At 36.1% G+C, this 27,680-nt stretch overlaps 2 protein-coding genes across 2 annotated transcripts; both read right to left on the reverse strand.

Annotated features, from left to right (window-relative positions):
- Nucleotides 1-23,828: 23,828 nt before the first annotated feature.
- On the reverse strand, nt 23,829-24,332 carry LOC139854787 (uncharacterized). Its single transcript, XM_071844070.1, has one exon. The coding sequence runs from the start codon at nt 24,330-24,332 to the stop codon at nt 23,829-23,831; it is 504 nt and encodes a 167-aa protein (XP_071700171.1).
- A 1,368-nt stretch (nt 24,333-25,700) lies between these two features.
- On the reverse strand, nt 25,701-27,275 carry LOC139854788 (protein VAPYRIN-like). The gene has a single exon (XM_071844071.1). It carries the CDS (start codon nt 27,273-27,275, stop codon nt 25,701-25,703), a length of 1,575 nt encoding a protein of 524 aa, XP_071700172.1.
- Nucleotides 27,276-27,680: the final 405 nt, after the last annotated feature.

The raw sequence follows: 27,680 nt of genomic DNA on the forward strand, positions 1-27,680 counted from the left end.
TTCCTGCTCAAGGCATCGGCTACCACATTTGCCTTCCCCGGGTGGTAACGAATCTCAAAGTCGTAATCATTCAATAATTCAATCCACCTACGCTGCCTCATATTCAGTTGTTTCTGATAAAATATGTGTTGAAGACTTTTGTGGTCGGTATATATAATACTTTTGACCCCATATAAGTAGTGCCTCCAAGTCTTTAATGCAAAAACAACCGCGCCTAATTCCAAATCATGTGTCGTATAATTTTGTTCGTGAATCTTCAATTGTCTAGACGCATAAGCAATCACCTTCGTTTGCATTAATACACAACCGAGACCTTGCTTTGATGCATCACAATAAATCACAAAATCATCATTCCCTTCAGGCAATGACAATATAGGTGCCGTAGTTAGCTTTTTCTTCAATAACTGAAACGCTTTCTCTTGTTCATCATTCCATTCAAATTTCTTCCCTTTATGCGTTAATGCAGTCAAGGGTTTTGCTATTCTGGAAAAGTCTTGGATGAACCTTCTGTAGTAACCAGCCAGTCCTAAAAACTGGCGTATGTGTTTCGGAGTTTTCGGGGTTTCCCACTTTTCAACAGTTTCTATCTTTGCCGGATCCACCTTAATACCTTCTTTGTTCACTATGTGACCGAGGAATTGAACTTCTTCCAACCAAAATGCACACTTTGAAAACTTAGCGTACAATTCTTCCTTCCTCAATACTTCTAACACCTTTCTCAAATGTTCACCGTGTTCTTGGTCATTCTTTGAGTAAATAAGTATGTCATCAATGAAAACAATGACAAACTTGTCAAGGTATGGTCCACACACTCGGTTCATAAGGTCCATGAACACAGCTGGTGCATTAGTTAAACCAAACGGCATGACCATAAACTCGTAATGACCGTAACGTGTTCTGAAAGCAGTCTTTGGAATATCATCTTCTTTCACCCGCATTTGATGATATCCGGAACGTAAGTCAATCTTTGAATAAACAGACGAGCCTTGTAGTTGATCAAATAAGTCGTCGATTCTCGGTAGTGGGTAGCGGTTCTTGATGGTAAGTTTGTTCAACTCTCGGTAGTCGATACACAACCTGAATGTACCATCTTTCTTCTTGACAAACAAAACAGGAGCTCCCCACGGTGATGTGCTTGGTCGAATGAAACCACGCTCTAAAAGTTCTTGTAATTGGCTTTGCAATTCTTTCATCTCGCTGGGTGCGAGTCTGTAAGGAGCACGAGCTATTGGTGCAGCTCCTGGTACAAGATCTATTTGAAATTCAACGGATCGATGTGGGGGTAATCCCGGTAATTCTTTCGGAAATACATCGGGAAATTCTTTTGCAATGGGAACATCATTGATACTCTTTTCTTCAGTTTGTACTTTCTCGACGTGTGCTAGGACAGCATAGCAACCTTTTCTTATTAGTTTTTGTGCCTTAAAATTACTAATAAGATGTAGCTTCGTGTTGCCCTTTTCTCCGTACACCATTAAGGGTTTTCCTTTTTCTCGTATAATGCGAATTGCATTTTTATAACAAACGATCTCTGCTTTCACTTCTTTCAACCAGTCCATACCGATTATCACATCAAAACTCCCTAACTCTACTGGTATCAAATCAATCTTAAATGTTTCGCTAACCAGTTTAATTTCTCGATTCCGACATATATTATCTGCTGAAATTAATTTACCATTTGCTAATTCGAGTAAAAATTTACTATCTAAAGGCGTCAATGGGCAACTTAATTTAGCACAAAAATCTCTACTCATATAGCTTCTATCCGCACCCGAATCAAATAAAACGTAAGCAGATTTATTGTCAATAAGAAACGTACCCGTAACAAGCTCCGGGTCTTCCTGTGCCTCTGCCGCATTAATATTGAAAACTCTTCCGCGGCCTTGTCCATTCGTGTTCTCCTGGTTCGGGCAATTTCTAATAATGTGGCCCGGTTTTCCACATTTATAACAAACTACATTGGCATAGCTTGCTCCGACACTACTTGCTCCGCCATTACTCGTTCCGACACCATTTGTTCCTTTCGTTCTATTAACCCCTGGTCCGTAGACCTCACACTTCGCCGCGCTATGACCATTTCTTTTACACTTGTTGCAAAATTTGGTGCAGAACCCCGAGTGATACTTTTCACACCTTTGGCATAGCTGTTTCTGATTGTTGTTGTTGTTGCGGTTATTATTGTTGTTGGGATGATTGTTGTAGTTGTTGTTGTTGTTGTTGTTGTTGTTGTTGTTATTGTTATTGTTGTTGTTGGGCCGTTTGTTGTAGTTGCGATTGATGTTGCGATTGTTGGGATAATTGTTGCGATTGCTGTTGTTGTTGTATTGGTGATTCTTATCACCATTTTCCTCCCACTTTCTTTTAACTTGCTTCACATTGGCCTCTTCAGCAGTCTGTTCTTTAATTCTTTCTTCAATCTGGTTCACTAGTTTGTGAGCCATTCTACATGCCTGTTGTATGGAGGCGGGCTCGTGTGAACTTATATCTTCTTGGATTCTTTCCGGTAATCCTTTCACGAACTCGTCGATCTTCTCTTCCTCATCTTCGAATGCTCCCGGACACAATAGGCACAATTCTGTGAATCGTCTTTCGTACGTGGTAATATCAAATCCTTGGGTTCGTAACCCTCTAAGTTCTGTCTTGAGCTTATTGACCTCGGTTCTGGGACGGTACTTCTCATTCATCAAGTGCTTGAATGCTGACCACGGTAGTGCGTACGCATCGTCTTGTCCCACTTGCTCTAGATAGGTATTCCACCATGTTAACGCAGAACCTGTGAAGGTATGCGTAGCGTACTTCACTTTGTCCTCTTCAGTACACTTACTTATGGCAAACACCGATTCGACCTTCTCGGTCCACCGTTTCAATCCGATCGGTCCTTCGGTTCCATCAAATTCCAAAGGTTTGCAGGCAGTGAATTCTTTGTAGGTGCATCCTACACGATTTCCTGTACTGCTAGATCCAAGGTTATTGTTGGTATGTTGCGCAGCCTGTACTGCGGCTATGTTTGAAGCTAGAAAAGTACGGAATTCCTCTTCATTCATATTCACTGTGTGTCGAGTAGTCGGTGCCATTTCCTTCAAAATAGTCAACTGGAACAAGTTAATCATACAGAATATTAAGAGTAGTTAATAGTATTTCGTAGCATAATATGAACTCATTTATAAAAGCTTTTTCTTCATATTAGCGTTTTATAAGTTTAAATTCGGGTAGTACCTACCCGTTAAGTTCATACTTAGTAGCTAATATACAATTCAACTACTACAATTCTATATGAAAAAACTGATTATAATAATATTTCGCGTTCAAACTTTTACACAATATTTTACAAACTTACAATACCGCTTATTTTACATATAGCATGAAATATAGCACACAATAAATTTGATACAAGATGGTTGTGAAGATAATTCTAGCTAGTAAACAAGTCGTTCAGCAAAGGCAATAAAGACACGTAATTCATACGTCCAGAAACAAGTCATGCATTCTGGTTTTACTAGGATTACTTCCCATCCTTGGTCTTGTGGAACATAACCGTTATGGCCGTTGATAAGACAGCGTGTTGTAACGTCGTCAAAGGGATGAGGGTTACGTAATGTCCAACAGTCCCGTAACAATCTAAAAACCTCATTTCTTACCCCAATTACCGACTCCGTCACTTGTGGGAACATTTTGTTTAATAGTTGTAGCCCGATGTTCTTGTTCTCACTTTGGTGAGAAGCGAACATTACTAATCCGTAAGCATAACATGCTTCTTTATGTTGCATGTTAGCCGCTTTTTCTAAATCATGAAGTCCAATATTCGGATATATTGAGTCAAAATAATTTCTTAACCCATTGCGTAAAATAGCATTTGGGTTCCCCGCAATATATGCGTCAAAGTAAACACATCTTAACTTATGGATTTCCCAATGTGATATCCCCCATCTTTTGAACGAAAGCCTTTTATAAACCAAGGCATTCTTGGAACGTTCTTCGAATGTCTTACAAACTGATCTCGCCTTAAATAGTTGTGCCAAAGAATTCTGACCGACTCTAGACAAGATTTCATCAATCATGTCTCCGGGTAGGTCTCTTAAAATATTGGGTTGTCTATCCATTTTGTGTTTTTATACTGTAAAATAGACAAGAGTTAGATTCATAAAAAAATACTTATTAATACAAGCAATTTTTACATATATCATAAAGCATAAGCACACTATATTACTTATATTACACCACACGAATACAACTATCTTATTCCGACTCGCTTGTTTCTTCTTTTTCGGTTTTGGTTCGTTTTGCCAAGTTTCTAGGGATATATGATGTTCCCCTAATACGATCTGTCGTTATCCACATTGGTTTAGAAAAACCTGGTGGTTTAGAGGTTCCCGGGTCATTGTTACAACTTAAGGACTTCGGGGGTTGACGATACATATACAGTTCATCGGGGTTGGAATTAGATTTCTTTATTTTTATGCCCTTTCCCTTATTATTTTCTTTTGCCTTTTTAAATTCAGTTGGGGTAATTTCTATAACATCATCGGAATTCTCGTCGGAATCTGATTCATCGGAGAATTGGTAATCCTCCCAATATTTTGCTTCCTTGGCGGAAACACCATTGACCATAATTAACCTTGGTCGGTTGGTTGAGGATTTTATTTTACTTAACCGTTTTATTATTTCCCCCACCGGTTCTATTTCTTCATCCGGTTCCGATTCTTCTTCCGGTTCCGATTCTTCTTCCGGTTCCGACTCTTCTTCCGGTTCCTCTTCGGGAACTTGTGAATCAGTCCACGAATCATTCCAATTTACATTTGACTCTTCATTATTATTAGGTGAGTCAATAGGACTTGTTCTATAGGTAGACATCTATCACATAATATCAAACGCGTTAAGAGATTAATATATCATATAATATTCACATGTTAAAAATATATAGTTTCCAACAAAATTTGTTAAGCAATCATTTTTCAAGTAAACACGGTCGAAGTCCAGACTCACTAATTCATCCTAACAAACTAGATAAGACACACTAATGCAAAATTCTGGTTCTCTAAGACCAACGCTCGGATACCAACTGAAATGTCCCGTTCTTATTGATTAAAAACGTTCCATATTAATTGATTTCGTTACGAGGTTTTGACCTCTATATGAGACGTTTTTCAAAGACTGCATTCATTTTTAAAACAAACCATAACCTTTATTTCATAAATAAAGGTTTATAAAGCTTTACGTAGATTATCAAATAATGATAATCTAAAATATCCTGTTTACACACGACCATTACATAATGGTTTACAATACAAATATGTTACATAGAAATCAGTTTCTTGAATGCAGTTTTTACACAATATCATACAAACATGGACTCCAAATCTTGTCCTTATTTTATTATGCAACAGCGGAAGCTCTTAGTATTCACCTGAGAATAAACATGCTTTAAACGTCAACAAAAATGTTGGTGAGTTATAGGTTTAACCTATATATATCAAATCGTAACAATAGACCACAAGATTTCATATTTCAATACACATCCCATACATAGAGATAAAAATCATTCATATGGTGAACACCTGGTAACCGACATTAACAAGATGCATATATAAGAATATCCCCATCATTCCGGGACACCCTTCGGATATGATATAAATTTCGAAGTACTAAAGCATCCGGTACTTTGGATGGGGTTTGTTAGGCCCAATAGATCTATCTTTAGGATTCGCGTCAATTAGGGTGTCTGTTCCCAAATTCATAGATTACCAGACTTAATAAAAAGGGGCATATTCGATTTCGATAATTCAACCATAGAATGTAGTTTCACGTACTTGTGTCTATTTTGTAAATCATTTATAAAACCTGCATGTATTCTCATCCCAAAAATATTAGATTTTAAAAGTGGGACTATAACTCACTTTCACAGATTTTTACTTCGTCGGGAAGTAAGACTTGGCCACTGGTTGATTCACGAACCTATAACAATATATACATATATATCAAAGTATGTTCAAAATATATTTACAACACTTTTAATATATTTTGATGTTTTAAGTTTATTAAGTCAGCTGTCCTCGTTAGTAACCTACAACTAGTTGTCCACAGTTAGATGTACAGAAATAAATCGATAAATATTATCTTGAATCAATCCACGACCCAGTGTATACGTATCTCAGTATTGATCACAAGTCAAACTATATATATTTTGGAATCAACCTCAACCCTGTATAGCTAACTCCAACATTCACATATAGAGTGTCTATGGTTGTTCCGAAATATATATAGATGTGTCGACATGATAGGTCGAAACATTGTATACGTGTCTATGGTATCTCAAGATTACATAATATACAATACAAGTTGATTAAGTTATGGTTGGAATAGATTTGTTACCAATTTTCACGTAGCTAAAATGAGAAAAATTATCCAATCTTGTTTTACCCATAACTTCTTCATTTTAAATCCGTTTTGAGTGAATTAAATTGCTATGGTTTCATATTGAACTCTATTTTATGAATCTAAACAGAAAAAGTATAGGTTTATAGTCAGAAAAATAAGTTACAAGTCGTTTTTGTAAAGGTAGTCATTTCAGTCGAAAGAACGACGTCTAGATGACCATTTTAGAAAACATACTTCCACTTTGAGTTTAACCATAATTTTTGGATATAGTTTCATGTTCATAATAAAAATCATTTTCTCAGAATAACAACTTTTAAATCAAAGTTTATCATAGTTTTTAATTAACTAACCCAAAACAGCCCGCGGTGTTACTACGACGGCGTAAATCCGGTTTTACGGTGTTTTTCGTGTTTCCAGGTTTTAAATCATTAAGTTAGCATATCATATAGATATAGAACATGTGTTTAGTTGATTTTAAAAGTCAAGTTAGAAGGATTAACTTTTGTTTGTGAACAAGTTTAGAATTAACTAAACTATGTTCTAGTGATTACAAGTTTAAACCTTCGAATAAGATAGCTTTATATGTATGAAACGAATGATGTTATGAACATCATTAATACCTTAAGTTCCTTGGATAAACCTACTGGAAAAGAGAAAAATGGATCTAGCTTCAACGGATCCTTGGATGGCTCGAAGTTCTTGAAGCAGAATCATGACACGAAAACAAGTTCAAGTAAGATCATCACTTGAAATAAGATTGTTATAGTTATAGAAATTGAACCAAAGTTTGAATATGATTATTACCTTGTATTAGAATGATAACCTACTGTAAGAAACAAAGATTTCTTGAGGTTGGATGATCACCTTACAAGATTGGAAGTGAGCTAGCAAACTTGAAAGTATTCTTGATTTTATGTAACTAGAACTTGTAGAATATATGAAGAACACTTAGAACTTGAAGATAGAACTTGAGAGAGATCAATTAGATGAAGAAAATTGAAGAATGAAAGTGTTTGTAGGTGTTTTTGGTCGTTGGTGTATGGATTAGATATAAAGGATATGTAATTTTGTTTTCATGTAAATAAGTCATGAATGATTACTCATATTTTTGTAATTTTATGAGATATTTCATGCTAGTTGCCAAATGATGGTTCTCACATGTGTTAGGTGACTCACATGGTCTGCTAAGAGCTGATCATTGGAGTGTATATACCAATAGTACATACATCTAAAAGCTGTGTATTGTACGAGTACGAATACGGGTGCATACGAGTAGAATTGTTGATGAAACTGAATGAGGATGTAATTGTAAGCATTTTTGTTAAGTAGAAGTATTTTGATAAGTGTATTGAAGTCTTTCAAAAGTGTATAAATACATATTAAAACACTACATGTATATACATTTTAACTGAGTCGTTAAGTCATCGTTAGTCATTACATGTAAGTGTTGTTTTGAAACCTTTAGGTTAACGATCTTGTTAAATATTGTTAACCCAATGTTTATAATATCAAATGAGATTTTAAATTATTATATTATCATGATATTATCATGTATGAATATCTCTTAATATGATATATATACATTAAATGTCTTTACAACGATAATCGTTACATATATGTCTCGTTTAAAAATCATTAAGTTAGTAGTCTTGTTTTTACATGTGTAGTTCATTGTTAATATACTTAATGATATGTTTACTTATCATAGTATCATGTTAACTATATATATATCCATATATATGTCATCATATAGTTTTTACAAGTTTTAACGTTCGTGAATCACCGGTCAACTTGGGTGGTCAATTGTCTATATGAAACATATTTCAATTAATCAAGTCTTAACAAGTTTGATTGCTTAACATATTGGAAACATTTAATCATGTAAATATCAATCTCAATTAATATATATAAACATGGAAAAGTTCGGGTCACTACAACGTAACCCTCGTCCCTTTGAAGACGTTACAACACGCTGTCTTATCAACGGCCATAACGGTTATGTTCCACAAGACCAAGGATGGGAAGTAATCCTAGTAAAACCAGAATGCATGACTTGTTTCTGGACGTATGAATTACGTGTCTTTATTGCCTTTGCTGAACAACTTGTGTACTAGCTAGAATTATCTTCAAAACCATCTTGTATCAAATTTATTGTGTGCTATATTTCATGCTATATGTAAAATAAGCGGTATTGTAAGTTTATAAAATATTGTGTAAAAGTTTGAACGCGAAATATTATTATAATCAGTTTTTCATATAGAATTGTAGTAGTTGAATTGTATATTAGCTACTAAGTATGAACTTAACGGGTAGGTACTACCCGAATTTAAACTTATAAAACGCTAATATGAAGAAAAAGCTTTTATAAATGAGTTCATATTATGCTACGAAATACTATTAACTACTCTTAATATTCTATATGATTAACTTGTTCCATTTGACTATTTTGAAGGAAATGGCACCGACTACTCGACACACCGTGAATATGAATGAAGAGGAATTCCGTACTTTTCTAGCTTCAAATATAGCCGCAGTATAGGCTACGCTACATACCAATAATAACCTTCGATCTAGCAGTACAGGAAATCGTGTAGGATGCACCTACAAAGAATTCACTGCCTGCAAACCTTTGGAATTTGATGGAACCGAAGGACCGATCGGATTGAAACGGTGGACCGAGAAGGTCGAATCGGTGTTTGCCATAAGTAAGTGTACTGAAGAGGACAAAGTGAAGTACGCTACGCATACCTTCACAGGTTCTGCGTTAACATGGTGGAATACCTATCTAGAGCAAGTGGGACAAGACGATGCGTACGCACTACCGTGGTCAGCATTCAAGCACTTGATGAACGAGAAGTACCGTCCCAGAACCGAGGTCAATAAGCTCAAGACAGAACTTAGAGGGTTACGAACCCAAGGATTTGATATTACCACGTACGAAAGACGATTTACAGAATTGTGCCTATTGTGTCCGGGAGCATTCGAAGATGAGGAAGAGAAGATCGACGCATTTGTGAAAGGATTACCGGAAAAAATCCAAGAAGATATAAGTTCACACGAGCCCGCCTCCATACAACAGGCATGTAGAATGGCTCACAAACTAGTGAACCAGATTGAAGAAAGAATTAAAGAACAGACTGCTGAAGAGGCTAATGTGAAGCAAGTCAAAAGAAAGTGGGAGGAAAACGGTGATAAGAATCACCAATACAACAACAACAGCAATTACAACAATAATCGCAACAATTATCCCAACAATCGCAACATCAATCGCAACTACAACAAACGGCCCAACAACAACAACAACAACAGCAACTACAACAATCATCCCAACAACAATAATAACCGCAACAACAACAACAACAATCAGAAGCAGCTATGCCAAAGGTGTGAAAAGTATCACTCGGGGTTCTGCACCAAATTTTGCAACAAGTGTAAAAGAAATGGTCATAGCGCGGCGAAGTGTGAGGTCTACGGACCAGGGGTTAATAGAACGAAAGGAACAAATGGTGTCGGAACAACTAATGGCGGAGCAAGTAGTGTTGGAGCAAGTTATGCCAATGTAGTTTGTTATAAATGTGGAAAACCGGGCCACATTATTAGAAATTGCCCGAACCAGGAGAACAAGAATGGACAAGGCCGCGGAAGAGTTTTCAATATTAATGCGGCAGAGGCATAGGAAGACCCGGAGCTTGTTACGGGTACGTTTCTTATTGACAATAAATCTGCTTACGTTTTATTTAATTCGGGTGCGGATAGAAACTATATGAGTAGAGATTTTTGTGCTAAAGTAAGTTGTCCATTGACGCCTTTGGATAGTAAATTTTTACTCGAATTAGCAAATGGTAAATTAATTTCAGCAGATAATATATGTCGGAATCGAGAAATTAAACTGGTTAGCGAAACATTTAAGATTGATTTGATACCAGTAGAGTTAGGGAGTTTTGATGTGATAATCGGTATGGACTGGTTGAAAGAAGTGAAAGCAGAGATCGTTTGTTACAAAAATGCAATTCGTATTATACGAGAAAAAGAAAAACCCTTAATGGTGTACGGAGAAAAGGGCAACACGAAGCTACATCTTATTAGTAATTTGAAGGCACAAAAACTAATAAGAAAAGGTTGCTATGCTGTTCTAGCACACGTCGAGAAAGTACAAACTGAAGAAAAGAGCATCAATGATGTTCCCATTGCAAAAGAATTTCCCGATGTATTTCCGAAAGAATTACCGGGATTACCCCCACATCGATCCATTGAATTTCAAATAGATCTTGTACCAGGAGCTGCACCAATAGCTCGTGCTCCTTACAGACTCGCACCCAGCGAGATGAAAGAACTGCAAAGCCAATTACAAGAACTTTTAGAGCGTGATTTCATTCGACCAAGCACATCACCGTGGGGAGCTCCTGTTTTGTTTGTCAAGAAGAAAGATGGTACATTCAGGTTGTGTATCGACTACCGAGAGTTGAACAAACTTACCATCAAGAACCGCTACCCACTACCGAGAATCGATGACTTATTTGATCAACTACAAGGCTCGTCTGTTTATTCAAAGATTGACTTACGTTCCGGGTATCATCAAATGCGGGTGAAAGAAGATGATATTCCAAAGACTGCTTTCAGAACACGTTACGGTCATTACAAGTTTATGGTCATGCCGTTTGGTTTAACTAATGCACCAGCTGTGTTCATGGACCTTATGAACCGAGTGTGTGACCATACCTTGACAAGTTTGTCATTGTTTTCATTGATGACATACTTATTTACTCAAAGAATGACCAAGAACACGGTGAACATTTGAGAAAGGTGTTAGAAGTATTGAGGAAGGAAGAATTGTACGCTAAGTTTTCAAAGTGTGCATTTTGGTTGGAAGAAGTTCAATTCCTCGGTCACATAGTGAACAAAGAAGGTATTAAGGTGGATCTGGCAAAGATAGAAACTGTTGAAAAGTGGGAAACCCCGAAAACTCCGAAACACATACGCCAGTTTTTAGGACTAGCTGGTTACTACAGAAGGTTCATCCAAGACTTTTCCAGAATAGCAAAACCCTTGACTGCATTAACGCATAAAGGGAAGAAATTTGAATGGAATGATGAACAAGAGAAAGCGTTTCAGTTATTGAAGAAAAAGCTAACTACGGCACCTATATTGTCATTGCCTGAAGGGAATGATGATTTTGTGATTTATTGTGACGCATCAAAGCAAGGTCTCAGTTGTGTATTAATGCAATGAACGAAGGTGATTGCTTATGCGTCTAGACAATTGAAGATTCACGAACAAAATTATACGACGCATGATTTGGAATTAGGCGCGGTTGTTTTTGCATTAAAGACTTGGAGGCACTACTTATATGGGGTCAAAAGTATTATATATACCGACCACAAAAGTCTTCAACACATATTTAATCAGAAACAACTGAATATGAGGCAGCGTAGGTGGATTGAATTATTGAATGATTACGACTTTGAGATTCGTTACCACCCGGGGAAGGCAAATGTGGTAGCCGATGCCTTGAGCAGGAAGGACAGAGAACCCATTCGAGTAAAATCTATGAATATATTGATTCATAATAACCTTACTACTCAAATAAAGGAGGCGCAACATGGAGTTTTAAAAGAGGGAAATTTAAAGGATGAAATACCCAAAGGATAGGAGAAGCATCTTAATATTCAGGAAGACGGAACCCGGTATAGGGCTGAAAGGATTTGGGTACCAAAATTTGGAGATATGAGAGAAATGGTACTTAGAGAAGCTCATAAAACTAGATACTCAATACATCCTGGAACGGGGAAGATGTACAAGGATCTCAAGAAACATTTTTGGTGGCCGGGTATGAAAGCCGATGTTGCTAAATACGTAGGAGAATGTTTGACGTGTTCTAAGGTCAAAGCTGAGCATCAGAAACCATCAGGTCTACTTCAACAACCCGAAATCCCGGAATGGAAATGGGAAAACATTACCATGGATTTCATCACTAAATTGCCAAGGACTGCAAGTGGTTTTGATACTATTTGGGTAATAGTTGATCGTCTCACCAAATCAGCATACTTCCTGTCAATAAGAGAAGATGACAAGATGGAGAAGTTAGCACGACTGTATTTGAAGGAAGTCGTCTCCAGACATGGAATACCAATCTCTATTATCTCTGATAGGGATGGCAGATTTATTTCAAGATTCTGGCAGACATTACAGCAAGCATTAGGAACTCGTCTAGACATGAGTACTGCCTATCATCCACAAACTGATGGGCAGAGCGAAAGGATGATACAAACGCTTGAAGACATGCTACGAGCATGTGTTATTGATTTCGGAAACAGTTGGGATCGACATCTACCGTTAGCAGAATTTTCCTACAACAACAGCTACCATTCAAGCATTGAGATGGCGCCGTTTGAAGCACTTTATGGTAGAAAGTGCAGGTCTCCGATTTGTTGGAGTGAAGTGGGGGATAGACAGATTACGGGTTCGGAGATTATACAAGAAACTACCGAGAAGATCATCCAAATTCAACAACGGTTGAAAACCGCCCAAAGTCGACAAAAGAGCTACGCTGACATTAAAAGAAAAGATATAGAATTTGAAATTGGAGAGATGTTCATGCTTAAAGTTGCACCTTGGAAAGGCGTTGTTCGATTTGATAAACGAGGGAAATTAAATCCAAGGTATATTGGACCATTCAAGATTATTGATCGTGTCAGACCAGTAGCTTACCGACTTGAGTTACCTCAACAACTCGTGGCTGTACATAACACTTTCCACGTCTCGAATTTGAAGAAATGTTTTGCTAAAGAAGATCTCACTATTCCGTTAGATGAAATCCAAATCAACGAAAAACTTCAATTCATCGAAGAACCCATCGAAATAATGGATCGTGAGGTTAAAAGACTTAAGCAAAACAAGATACCAATTGTTAAGGTTCGATGGAATGCTCGTAGAGGACCCGAGTTCACCTGGGAACGAGAAGATCAGATGAATAAGAAATACCCGCATTTATTTCCAGAAGATACGTCAACACCTCCAACTGCTTAAAATTTCGGGACGAAATTTATTTAACGGGTAGGTACTGTAGTGACCCGAACTTTTCCATGTTTATATATATATTAAATGAAATTGTTATTTACATGATTAAGTGTTTCCAACATGTTAAGTAATTAAACTTGTTAAGACTTGATTAATTGAAATAGGTTTCATATAGACAATTGACCACCCAAGTTGACCGGTGATTCACGAACGTTAAAACTTATAAAAACTATATGATGACATATATATGGATACATATATAGTTAACATAATATTATGATAAGTAAACATATCATTAAGTATATTAACAATGAACTACATATGTAAAAACAAGACTACTAACTTAATGATTTTGAAACGAGACATATATGTAACGATTATCGTTGTAACGACATTTAATGTATATATATCATATTAAAAGATATTCATACATCATAATATCATGATAATATAATAATTTAAAATCTCATTTGATATTATAAACATTGGGTTAACAGCATTTAACAAGATCGTTAACCTAAAGGTTTCAAAACAACACTTACATGTAACGACTAACGATGACTTAACGACTCAGTTAAAATGTATATACATGTAGTGTTTTAATATGTATTCATACACTTTTGAAAGACTTCAAGACACTTATCAAAATACTTCTACTTAACAAAAATGCTTACAATTACATCCTCGTTCAGTTTCATCAACAATTCTACTCGTATGCACCCGTATTCGTACTCGTACAATACACAGCTTTTAGATGTATTTACTATTAGTATATACACTCCAATGATCAGCTCTTAGCAGCCCATGTGAGTCACCTAACACATGTGGGAACCATCATTTGGCAACTAGCATGAAATATCTCATAAAATTACAAAAATATGAGTAATCATTCATGACTTATTTACATGAAAACAAAATTACATATCCTTTATATCTAATCCATACACCAACGACCAAAAACACCTACAAACACTTTCATTCTTCAATTTTCTTCATCTAATTGATCTCTCTCAAGTTCTATCTTCAAGTTCTAAGTGTTCTTCATAAATTCTACAAGTTCTAGTTTCATAAAATCAAGAATACTTCCAAGTTTGCTAGCTTACTTCCAATCTTGTAGAGTGATCATCCAACCTCAAGAAATCTTTCTTATTTACAGTAAGATATCTTTCTAATACAAGGTAATACTCATATTCAAACTTTGATTCAATTTCTATAACTATAACAATCTTATTTCGAGTGAAAATCTTACTTGAACTGTTTTCGTGTCATGATTCTGCTTCAAGAACTTTCAAGCCATCCAAGGATCCTTTGAAGCTAGATCCATTTTCCTCATTTCCAGTAGCTTTATCCAGAAAACTTGAGATAGTAATGATGTTCATAACATCATTCAATTCGTACATATAAAGCTATCTTATTCGAAGGTTTAAACTTGTAATCACTAGAACATAGTTTAGTTAATTCTAAACTTGTTCACAAATAAAAGTTAATCCTTCTAACTTGACTTTTAAAATCAACTAAACACATGTTCTATATCTATATGATATGCTAACTTAATGATTTAAAACCTGGAAACACGAAAAACACCGTAAAACCAGATTTACGCCGTCGTAGTAACACCGCGGGCTGTTTTGGGTTAGTTAATTAAAAACTATGATAAACTTTGATTTAAAAGTTATTATTCTGGGAAAATGATTTTTATTATGAACATGAAACTATATCCAAAAATCATGGTTAAACTCAAAGTGAAAGTATGTTTTCTAAAATGGTCATCTAGACGTCGTTCTTTCGACTGAAATGACTACCTTTACAAAAACGACTTGTAACTTATTTTTCTGACTATAAACCTATACTTTTTCTGTTTAGATTCATAAAATAGAGTTCAATATGAAACCATAGCAATTTGATTCACTCAAAACGGATTTAAAATGAAGAAGTTATGGGTAAAACAAGATTGGATAATTTTTCTCATTTTAGCTACGTGAAAATTGGTAACAAATCTATTCCAACCATAACTTAATCAACTTGTATTGTATATTATGTAATCTTGAGATACCATAGACACGTATACAATGTTTCGACCTATCATGTCGACACATCTATATATATTTCGGAACAACCATAGACACTCTATATGTGAATGTTGGAATTAGCTATACAGGGTTGAGGTTGATTCCAAAATATATATAGTTTGAGTTGTGATCAATACTGAGATACGTATACACTGGGTCGTGGATTGATTCAAGATAATATTTATCGATTTATTTCTGTACATCTAACTATGGACAACTAGTTGTAGGTTACTAACGAGGACAGCTGACTTAATAAACTTAAAACATCAAAATATATTAAAAGTGTTGTAAATATATTTTGAACATACTTTGATATATATGTATATATTGTTATAGGTTCGTGAATCAACCAGTGGCCAAGTCTTACTTCCCGACGAAGTAAAAATCTGTGAAAGTGAGTTATAGTCCCACTTTTAAAATCTAATATTTTTGGGATGAGAATACATGCAGGTTTTATAAATGATTTACAAAATAGACACAAGTACGTGAAACTACATTCTATGGTTGAATTATCGAAATCGAATATGCCCCTTTTTATTAAGTCTGGTAATCTAAGAATTAGGGAACAGACACCCTAATTGACGCGAATCCTAAAGATAGATCTATTGGGCCTAACAAACCCCATCCAAAGTACCGGATGCTTTAGTACTTCAAAATTTATATCATATCCGAAGGGTGTCCCGGAATGATGGGGATATTCTTATATATGCATCTTGTTAATGTCGGTTACCAGGTGTTCACCATATGAATGATTTTTATCTCTATGTATGGGATGTGTATTGAAATATGAAATCTTGTGGTCTATTATTATGATTTGATATATATAGGTTAAACCTATAACTCACCAACATTTTTGTTGACGTTTTATGCATGTTTATTCTCAGGTGATTATTAAGAGCTTCCGCTGTCGCATACTTAAATAAGGACTAGATTTGGAGTCCATGCTTGTATGATATTATGTAAAAACTGCATTCAAGAAACTTATTTTGTTGTAACATATTTGTATTGTAAACCATTATGTAATGGTCGTGTGTAAACAGGATATTTTATATTATCATTATTTGATAATCTACGTAAAGCTTTTTAAACCTTTATTGATGAAATAAAGGTTATGGTTTGCTTTAAAATGAATGCAGTCTTTGAAAAACGTCTCATATAGAGGTCAAAACCTCGCAACGAAATCAATTAATATGAAACATTTTTAATCAATAAGAACGGGACATTTCAATTGCTGTCTATTCAGAATCTTCAAGCCTAACACAGTACCCAGTGACATTTCTTATGAAAGGGGCGTTTAGGACCAGTGTAATGAATACAAGGCCTCTGCCTATTCATGAGCCAGCATTCCATAATCTCGGCAGAATAACTGATGAAGTCATAGTATGCACTCACTTTAACCTTATCTGAATTACGAATTTTATCGCATTTACTTTATCTGTCTTATAAATTAGAAAATCCCAAAATTAAGTAACCACTACTCCTTCCTAACTATCTTAGGCTTAAATATAGGTTCGATTCTACTGATATCTCAAAACTACGACTCTAGGTCATACTTCCCTAACTCATACTAAGGAGTAGTACGATTTAGTCCCCACTAAATATAAATTTAAAAAAGTACCTCCCCCTTGGGTGGCTGATCCTGGCGCGCTGCGGCCCGACACCGTTTCGGCCATATCAGTGAGTATTACTTGCTACTTGCTAATATGTTTGATACTCATTAATTTGACAACTTGTTAACATGCTCTTAAACTTGCTATGTGTTATATGTTAGAACACTAGGATTCAAATAACTAGTTTACTTCAAGGAATTACGTGTAACATGGTTTACAAGTAATAATGTTCAATAATCTATTTGGTCTTGTCTAAGTAACACATTATGTAACATGTCCAAGTACAACTTAACATTGATGTCTTTACACATTTAATGCTTAACTTAGAAAGACATCTTTTAATTAATCTTTACTTAAAATGAACATGATTTGTGATTAATTGAAACTAGGAAGTTAATGACATGTTGACTAGTCTTTAAGATTGAACCAAATGCATTAATGAGCCTAACTAAGTCTTGACCAAACTGATATTACCCCAAATGACAATCAAGACACTCCTCCAAAAATGTTTGGTTTACCACATTTGGAGTGTCATGTCATTTTCACACAATAAGACCAAATCTCACACACTTAATGCATGTAGTACTTGTATAGGATATTGGGTTTCTTTTGCAGGTGCTAAATGAAGTAAGAATTTTAAAATATGATATTCAAATCTGAGTCAAACGGCTATACAACGGATACAAATTTTGGGCAGAGGTGCGCACGGTCGAACCACGGTCGACCGTGACAGTGACCGTGTGGCAATGGCTAGTTTTTGAATTCCACTTTAAATAGAAAGCATTGGAGAGCTTTGGAGCTGACCTTCTTGCACATTTCAAAGGCATATTTCTAGAGATCACAAGGGCTTTAATTACTACTCAAATGTGATCAAGCAAGAGAAGATTCTATGATCTTATGGATATAGAATTTGGTTTTTGTAAACTTACTAATCAAATTTGTTTATCTTGTAAGTTTACTTAGTGTGATGTATGTCCTAGAATTGTCTTAGGATTATCATCACTAATTGTATGAGTCTTGTAACTTCAATTAGTAGAAGCATAGGCTAGCTTAGTGATCTACTTCCTTAAAGGGACTTAGGAAGTTGATTAATCTTAGTTGAAGATTAATACTTGTCCAAGTTGAAGACAAGTTGAGCTAGGTTGGAGTTGGTCTTTCAAAGGGATAGAAAGATTAGGTTTGTTGTCTACCAAAAGAAGTTGAAGATTTGTAAATCGAATCTCCACCGGGTTTTGAGAAAAGTGCTTAGTGAAGCAAGAAATCCCGATTATTGTAATCGGAGAGTGGATTAAGGTGGATTAGTTAACATCCACCCAAACCACTATAAATCTTTGTGTCTATGTTCTTTACATTACTTTACTAATCATTTTGAACATAAACGCCACACACATCAAGTTTGAGTTGAATTGGTTGATCATAGTTAATCAAGTTTAGTGATCAATCGAAAACGTTTTAAAAACATATTAAGTAACTATTCACCCCCCCCCCCCTCTAATTACTTACAAATTTTATTTTGCAGCTGCGCATGAACATCCGAATTTTGCTCATTCATTCCTTCGCACGGGATAACGAAGAATGAGAACTCAGATCTGTTACCCGAATCTCCCGAAAAATCTCTCCGCGCTGAACCCATCAACCTAACCCCTGATTCTGTAACCCTTCTCAAAAAAATAAATCACCATCATGATGCAACCATGCGCACCAGTTTCAATCATAACCTTATAGAACCGTCACCTGAATCCTAGTGTGATCAACTCTCTCGGATATATAGACATACCCTTGAGTTCATCGCGACCAACCAAGTCACTTGGTCTCGATACATGTTGCAAACTAAACCCTAATCTCTTCGTTTCAGTTCTAGGAGCAACACACTCGCAATCGTGGTGATAGGTCTTGCGGTTGCGAGCCCACCAATTTCAGCAATATTGTTTTTCTTGCTTCCAATTCCCCATCATACTCGATCTTCAAACCTTGAAGCTCTGATACCACTTGGTAGGAATTTAGTAGGCCCCAACAAACAAGTGATTTGAACCAATCACTCACGAACGAAAGATAAACGAATAATAACGCATAAAGCAATAAATAAATATAAACGACGTGAGATTTAACACGGTTATACCCCACCTCCAAAATGCGGAGCTCCACAGGCGCAAACCAGAGATTTTTCCTATAATTTTCGTTCACATTGTTATGGCTTACATAGGGGTCTATTTATCAGGGAAAACAAACAAGGAAATAGCTTAAAGAGCAAACTAACATATTCTAGAAAATTCTGGCCGTTCAGACACTTTTTCGCGATCGCGAGCTTCAAGCCCTTACAAAATTCATGATCGCGAGATCTTCCTGATACCTTCTTAGAACTTTCTTCTCGATTACTTGCTTCACAAGTTGCTTAACCTCCAAGCTACCCATTTCAAAATCTTGCCTCTGATTTCTCTTCTTTTTGTTTAAATATCTCCATATCTTCAACACAGTATTCATTTAGTAATTATTTTAAAGTTACACATTTTTATAATATAACCATCAGAGAATTCTATGTGTAAATTATTTTACTTTGTAAAACTTATTAAATCTTATGTATACGGGCGAATAGACGGCATCACTGCAAACTATTTATTCATCTAAAGAAATAAGATAAAGTGATTTTTTAGCTTGTCTCCAAGTTCGTAGATTTTGAAATATGCTTCTTATATCTAAAAAAATATAGTAGACGAATTAACTCTTAAAATTTTTAAGATATATGTATTATTATTAAATTAATTTTTTGAGTTATGTACTTCTTTTTTTTGGTAAAAGGGATCACTCGGCGAAGATTTTATAAATATAAAAAACAATATAAAGCAACGACTATAGGACAGACCCTATAGCCCCACAATAAAACCAACGTACAAACTACCAAAGTTTGACAAACCAAAGGCATACCAGCCAACATACAAATAAGAAAAGAAAATTAATGAATCTTCCAATCTTCTTTCGTCCGAAGGACCGTAGCCGAATTCTTCCATTTCAGTAGGGATGGCAAAATGACCCGTACCCGATGGGGAAACCCGAAACCCGTTATAATTGGGCCGGGTATGGGGATGGTTCCAAAAAAAATTCCGGGTTCGGGTTCGGGTTCGGGTATGGTTTTGGATACAAACCCGTTTACCCGACCCGTTTACCCGACCCACATACCCGTGTACTCGGCCCGTTGAATTCTAATAATAATTTTTATGTAAAATTTTAGTATTAGTATTATATTGTTAATGTATGAAAGATTTCTCTTATTTGTTTTGAAAACGAGTATATATTTATCAATATAATCATATACAACAAGTTTTCGAGATGTGATATTATATACTTTGTGTATCTGAGTATTTTAGAAACTTTTCAATCAACTTTTTGTATGTGATATTTTATAATACTTTAACATGAAGTAGTTAAGTTATTTTTTGATATATTGATTTGGTAACTTATTGAAAAATAGATACAGAATGACTAATCAGGTATACCCGTTTACCCGTGGGGAAACCCGAAACCCGATAGTATGTAAGTAAATGGGGACCCGACGGGTTTCGGGCCGGGTTTGGTGCGGGTTTCTTAATCGGGTTCGGGTCCGGGATTACCTAAACCCGACCCAAACCCGGCTCGATGCCATCCCTACATTTCAGAGACATCAATTTGAGACGAATAGTGGAATAAACAACATGATAAACCTGATCAACCGAACGAGAACCCTTTTTAAAGAACCTCTTGTTACGCTCTTGCCAAATAACATAAACTGAGGAGGCGAATGGAAGCTTGACCACAATAAACCTAGATAAGTTTCTCTTGGCAAATGGACTAATCAAAGCAACCATATCCTTCCACCCATCACAAATAAATGGAATATTCATCTTGGACTTAACCCGCGACCACACATGTAACAACCCGACTTTTTCCGTTACTATCGTTACTTGTCCGTCAAATATTTAACGGTGTTTACTTAGACTTTATGTGTTTAATAGATTTAAATGCATACTTGATTCTATTGGATTACTTGAATTAATATGTTATATTAATTTATGAACTTGTTTCGGATAACGAAATAACTAGAAAACGACACGATTAAGTTAATCGCCTAGCAAGTTTTTCTGTTTACAGAACGTAGAAAAACGATAAAATAATTATTTTCAATAATTATTGACCTTACGAAGAACTTATTTAATTTATTATTTATTTAGTAAATTAAACCCGGTGATTTCGTTTCAACGACTAGTTAACGTTCCGGAGACCCGGTACAGTTAACGATACTCGAAACAGACCACACGCGTACGAGTAAATAAGCAAGCGAGCCCTGAACACCCCTAAGTGGACCCCATCGGCCGAACCCCCTATGAACCCCCTTAATGGACTTAACTTGGGCTACAAGGTCACTTGTTAGTTTAATTAGGCCCTAACTTTGAACTATAAATAGAAGCTTATCACTAAAACCCTTATTTCTTTTCTTTTTTTGGCCGATCGGTTTCCCCCTCTCCCTCCTTGCTTTCGTTGACCACAACACACACCCATACACACACCAAAACTTGAAATTTGAAGAAAGCTTAAGCACGAACGTTGTTCCTCGCATCGTTCTCTACGCGTACGTACTAGCAATTTGTTATTCTAAGGTATATTTGCAAACCCTAATTTTTATAAATCAGTTTTTATGTCAATTATATAGTGTAATCAAGTCTAGTGCTTAATTGATGGTGTATTGAGTTGTAGTTTATCGTTAAATTGCTCGATTGTTGTTGTTTGCATGTATCACGAATTTGTATGCTATGGATCTGATCAATGGTTTATATACTAATCTTTTATGTTATCTAGATGGATAGGCATCAAAAAATTAATAAGTTTGGACTTAGATTTCGTTTGATTTCGTTATCGGATGATTAAGTTATGTGTATTCGAAGTTTTGACTAGGTTATGCATGTAATCCGAATTTTCTGAGTAATGTGCTTTGTGATTTAGCTATTGAAATATGTACCATTGTATTCCTTGTGAAAAATCATGCATGATGGACTTAAGATTTGCGTCAAAAGCTTTTGTAAGGCTCTCGATGTGTCAAAACGAAGATTCGTGCTTTATAGTGTGCTGAATCTGTTTTCAAAGTTAAACGAATTGACCTAGAGTGAACTAGAAATTGATTTAGGCTTTGATATTCTGTAATATGTTAGTTTATATGTTCCTTGATGTATTTCATTTGAATTCTAACTTCTGAAAATATTATTTGCCATGAGTTATAAACTTGACCAAATGATATGTCAGTTTGTTGACTAAAACTGAAGGGTCTGTAAAGATTGGCTAATCTGTACAAATTGGAAAAATGAATGCCTTTGATTATTTTATCACTAAAACTTTGAGATGTTTGAAGTAAGCTCCAATTGTCCGTTCATCAAAATCTATTTTCAATATTTTATGAGAAATGTTTTAAAACTGACGCGAGAGCAGAAACTGATTTAATAAACCATAACTAGACCTTTTCTGAAACCCCACTTGTAGACATCTTACGAGGCCCTGGCTGGACTTTTTGGAATCTATTTTGAGTCTAGTTGTGATATGGAGTTTTTCATGTTTTCATGAATTATGTTCTAAGAGTTATACTCGTTTCTTTCTATGATGCGCGTATTTTAAGGACTTGCGATGAACTGCGAATGTGCAAATTGCTAAACTATGAACTGTAACATGTTGTTTGACTTAGGTTTGACATGTTGACCATGATTGCATGACCTACTGGGATGTTTGACTTTAGTTGACCACTTTGACCGAGTTGACTTTTGAGTTGACTTTGGTTGACTTGCTTGGACTAGTTGACTTTTACATGCATATTGAATCAGTCTGAGCACTAGGCCTTTGCGTACACTATGAGTTGTCATAGTATGACCTATATGTATACTTAAGATGACCTATTTGACTAGGTTGCGTTGTTCGGTCGAGATTGTTTGACTACTGTACGATTTTACTAAGAGATATTTCAGTGCTTTTGCTAAGGTGAGTTTACAGTCCCTACTACTTTTTACATGGGATGAGATAACATGCTATTTCAAATGTTTTACATATTAGGCACGAGTAAATAAACTATATACATATGAGTTCAGATCAGAAATCCCTTAGCTTGATTATATTAATTACTTTACGTAAGCTCGACTTATAGGGACGGTACCGTTAGGTTTGACAAACCTCGCCTCAACCTACGAGGTGCTTATTATGTTGTAAATTGTACACTTGATCGGTGTATGCTTAGAAAGGGTAAAGGGAAGACGTGTAGCGCTTTAGCTATCCGCAGGGTTAAAGCTTTATAATCAAGTGCTCATGCTTATGTATAATTTTTATGATGTTTTTCAGAAATCTTGTGGCCTAAACTTACGAAATGCTTTACTAAACATGTAGATTCACTCAACGTGTTTCGTTGACGTTTTGCATGTTTTTATCTCAGGTCCATGTGGTATAGCTTCCGCTTTGCAGAGTTGTCATGATTGCTTGTTTGCTGCTAGTACTGGATGTTGCCCAACATGTTTTCGTCATGACTCATTTTCAGAACATATATTCGCATTGAAAACTACCGTTTCAAATATTGTTTTGGGTTTACTTACGTTGGTCATTCATGTCAACTGTTTTTCAGATTTATTTCCTTATTAAATGACTTTACTTTGATATTTAATGCGAATACTTTTTTGGAAATGTCTCATATAGAGGGCGTGACCGCTAAACTTGTGAGACCGGAGTTAATACACCGTTAGTGGATTCTGACGGGGTATTACAACACAGCCCGGGGAAAAACACAATCGAAAAAGAGATGGTTATGGGAATCAGGGACCAGCTTACAGAGCGGACAGAGAAGGGAAATCGATGGATTGATCTCCCAATTTTTGAGCATATCTTGGGTCTTCAACTTTTCACCAATGAGGAGCCAAAGGATAAACGAGTGACGGGGAATACACTGTGAGAACCAAACCACATGATACCAAGGAACAATATCACGATGAGGACGGATAGAATCCCATGAAGCATGAACCGAGAAGTCAGAAACATTACATTCGCGTGTTTTCCATATAACACAATCAGGCATGTCACATAAAGTAGGGTTATGAATCGAGTTTAGGATAGGAAACCTATCACACCAATCAGCCGGCCAACTCCAGGATTCACTCGCTAAAATGTCACAAACTAAATCACTATGTATGTAACCTGCTTGGCCGATAAGACGTCTCGAAACAACAGAAATAATGGGGCCCTGTTGGCACCAACTATCAAACCACATAGACGTAGATCTACCATTACCAATCAAATTAAATTGTTGTTTAAAGTGTTTTTGTTATAATAATTAGTTGCGCAAACTATTTTTGTGTAAAATCACGCGTACATTAAAATCTATATATATGTACGTTAAACGATTCTTTTGTATTAAAATTGTACAAGTACATTTCTTAACATTAGAGTACTACTCTTGGAACCGCAAGGTGTTGATGCATTGGTGGTGTAAGGGAGGTCAGTAGTTCGACTTCATGTGCTGCAAAAAATACTTCCCTTGTGATAATCCGTCCATTTCATGGGCCTCATAGGTTATTTGAATAGCAATGGGACTGTAATGTTTCGTCCAGAAAATGATCAGGTGACTGAGTCCTAACATTGCGTTCGAACCATGTCAGTGACTCATAACCGCCGTTAACTAAATATTATACTACTCTTTGAGAATGTTTTAAAATTGTAAATTTTGTGAATGTATTATCTTTATGAGTTAAGTTATAAAATTTTATTTTTTATTCAAAAATTATTCATTAACAATTTTATAAATCAAGATAAAAAGAATAAATTAAAATAATTTGTGATAATACTACTCCATATTTAAAGCTTTCAATGTTCAACGTACATACTTTATGTCATATCTTCTTTTGTGTCATTTCTTATTTGTAGGGATGAGAGACCAAAATATCTTAAAAATAATCAGCACCACTAAAAGAAAATAAAGGGGGCAAAAAAATCATTTCAGAGGGTTGGTGAGCATGGTCGTGCAATCATGGTGACACTCCATTAGATGAAGTGGAAATAATCTACCGACAACGTGTTTTTGACTTTATAAATTGTTCCAAATTATATGGGCATGTTTGGCTACTTCTAATAATTCTGGATCAGCGAGTATTGGCTGCAATCTCTAATCTGTTCAACTGTTCGCGGCGGTTCGCGCTGTTCTCATTCGTGTGTCTACAGACTGGTTACATTTAGCCATGTCTCTATTGTAGTGAAGGCCCACTTCTAGTTATTATTTTTGTTGGCCCAATTCGAGTTATCTTTGTTTCTTTTTTTTGTATGTTTTGTAAAGACATGGACCTTAGTTAAATTATGGAAATAGACATTTATCTCTACTAATTTTCAGCTAGTTATTCAAGTAACATGTAACATGTAATTTTAAATATGTCAAACAAGAAAATACGCAGTCAAAAGATATAGCTTTAGCTTGGTGGGTTAAAAAAGTACTCGTATAATTTATTAAACAATATAACAACAAATGTGATTTGGGATATTATATAAGAATAAACAATTTTATGAAGTTATTACTGCTACCACATAATTACTCAATAGTTCTTTGTTCATGTAACAAAAGCTCATCAGAAATAGTCAATTTGATCAATTAGTTAACAGTCAATGGCGCAACCGACTGATCAAAACTACCACGAATGGCTCGAGCCCGAGTCGTCATTTTCTTCATCGAGCCGGTCTCATTGCCATATTTACCCGTTTTCGAATGTGTAGATTCATGGGTCAGAACCCTTGTGATCCCAGTATAGTTAAATGACTCTGCTATTTGCATTGCAGTGACACCTTTATTAGTTCTTGCATCAACATCTACACCTTTTTTTAGTAATATTTCAACCACATTAACATGTCCTGATTCTACAGCACAATGAAGAGCAGTGTACCCATCTTCATCTCTTACATCAATATCAACCCCTTTTTTAATCAAACTTTGGACTATGTCAGCCTGGCCCTTAAATGAGGCCCGATGTAAAACGGTCCATCCATGTTGGTCCAACCCATTAAGAGTAACTCCACTTTCAAGAAGCTTATTAATGGTTTTAATGTCTCCTTTTCTTACAGCTACACATAACGTGTCGGCTAGCCCGAGCGAGTCAAGCAGCCGTGTATGCCCGTGCTCGGCTGCAACATCAAATGGGGTTTTTCGGGCGCGGTTTTGGATGTTTTTGTTAGCACCCTTTTGAATCAAAAGCTTGACCATGTTTTCATCCCCAAGAGCCGCAGCTATATGTAATGGAGTCTCGTTTTCCCTCGAATTACGAATATCGATTCGTGCACCGCTGTTTAATAGCATTCGAGCACAATCTCGTCTTCGTTGCTCCACGGCTAAGTGTAAAGCCGTGTCCCCATCTTTTGTAACCACGTCCACCACGTTGACTCCTTTGACTAAAAGTAGCTTCAAAATATCAACGTGCCCACCCGCGGCCGCAAGATGAATTGGGCCGCACGCAGATGGGTCTTCCCGGTCTGTATTGGCTTGGTTAGCCAATAAGAGCTCCACAATCAAGCTTTCACCTGAGGCTACTGCAGCCTCAAGTGGGGTAGACCTGAATCTGGCCCGTGATGACCGGGCCTCTACATCGGGTTTAAACTCTAGTAGCACTTGTACCAAGTCGGGCCGACCTTGACCAATAGCTAAATGAAGTAAACTTTGACCTTCCGCGTTGACCGAGTCAACCACTTTCCAAGAATGATCACTCTTTTCTAACACATCCCTAACTTCATTTAATGAACCATTACTAACAAGTTTAGTAATAACCATTGACCCAACAAACATAACCTTTATACCACTATCAACAAACACTTGTTTCTTTTTTGTAGTAAACCAATCACTCGGGACCGAATCGTTCATAGAACTGGTCTTACCCGCTGCTCCAGGTGCCACCACACTACGCAACAAAAATGAGTCATCACAATGAGGATATAATTCGGGTAGGCTCGAATTTTGGGGCAAATCATAAACGATTTCGATAGTGACAGTTGTTAAAGGAGATATGATACCAGTTTGTGGTCTAACCCTGTACCTAACCTTATTAATCGGTTGTAACCAAAAGGCCACAGGCATTGTGTACATCACGTTTCTTAATGTGACTTGACCGCAACATTTTTCACCTGGTTCGAGCCGTATTGCAACTACATTTAATGGCTCCAAACTTATCAACCGGTCCATTGATGTTTTGTATGTGAAAACTAGTACTTAAAAACGTGGTTTTTGGAGTTGAAGAATAATGTTGGATTTGGTATAAGTATTAAAGAGTGCCGGCTATTACAATGAAATGTCAAATCTTGGTGTTATAAACAATGTTGACTTGTTCTATTCTGTGTCCAAATTTGTATAATTTCAAAGAGATACTATTGGTTGTTACCATGTTGGTTATTAAATATGAAATTGAAACTATAAGCAATTGTGAAGTTTATGAAGTCAGTTAGTAGTTAATAATGGTAACACATATATTTTCCCTTATGTCACTTTCACTATTGATCTTGTTAAGAGCGCTCCCAACCATGACAGGGTTTCTTTCAGGACTAACCAACCATTCAGCGCCACATCAGCACCTCTATCCCACTTTCTTCC

Source organism: Rutidosis leptorrhynchoides, chromosome 6, assembly GCF_046630445.1.
Source record: "Rutidosis leptorrhynchoides isolate AG116_Rl617_1_P2 chromosome 6, CSIRO_AGI_Rlap_v1, whole genome shotgun sequence".
Lineage (NCBI taxonomy): Eukaryota > Viridiplantae > Streptophyta > Magnoliopsida > Asterales > Asteraceae > Rutidosis > Rutidosis leptorrhynchoides.

Bases quoted from the DNA above. Each gene is read 5' to 3' on its own strand.
- LOC139854787 (XM_071844070.1), bottom strand. From the start codon at position 24,332: ATGTGGTTTGATAGTTGGTGCCAACAGGGCCCCATTATTTCTGTTGTT.
- LOC139854788 (XM_071844071.1), bottom strand. From the start codon at position 27,275: ATGGACCGGTTGATAAGTTTGGAGCCATTAAATGTAGTTGCAATACGG.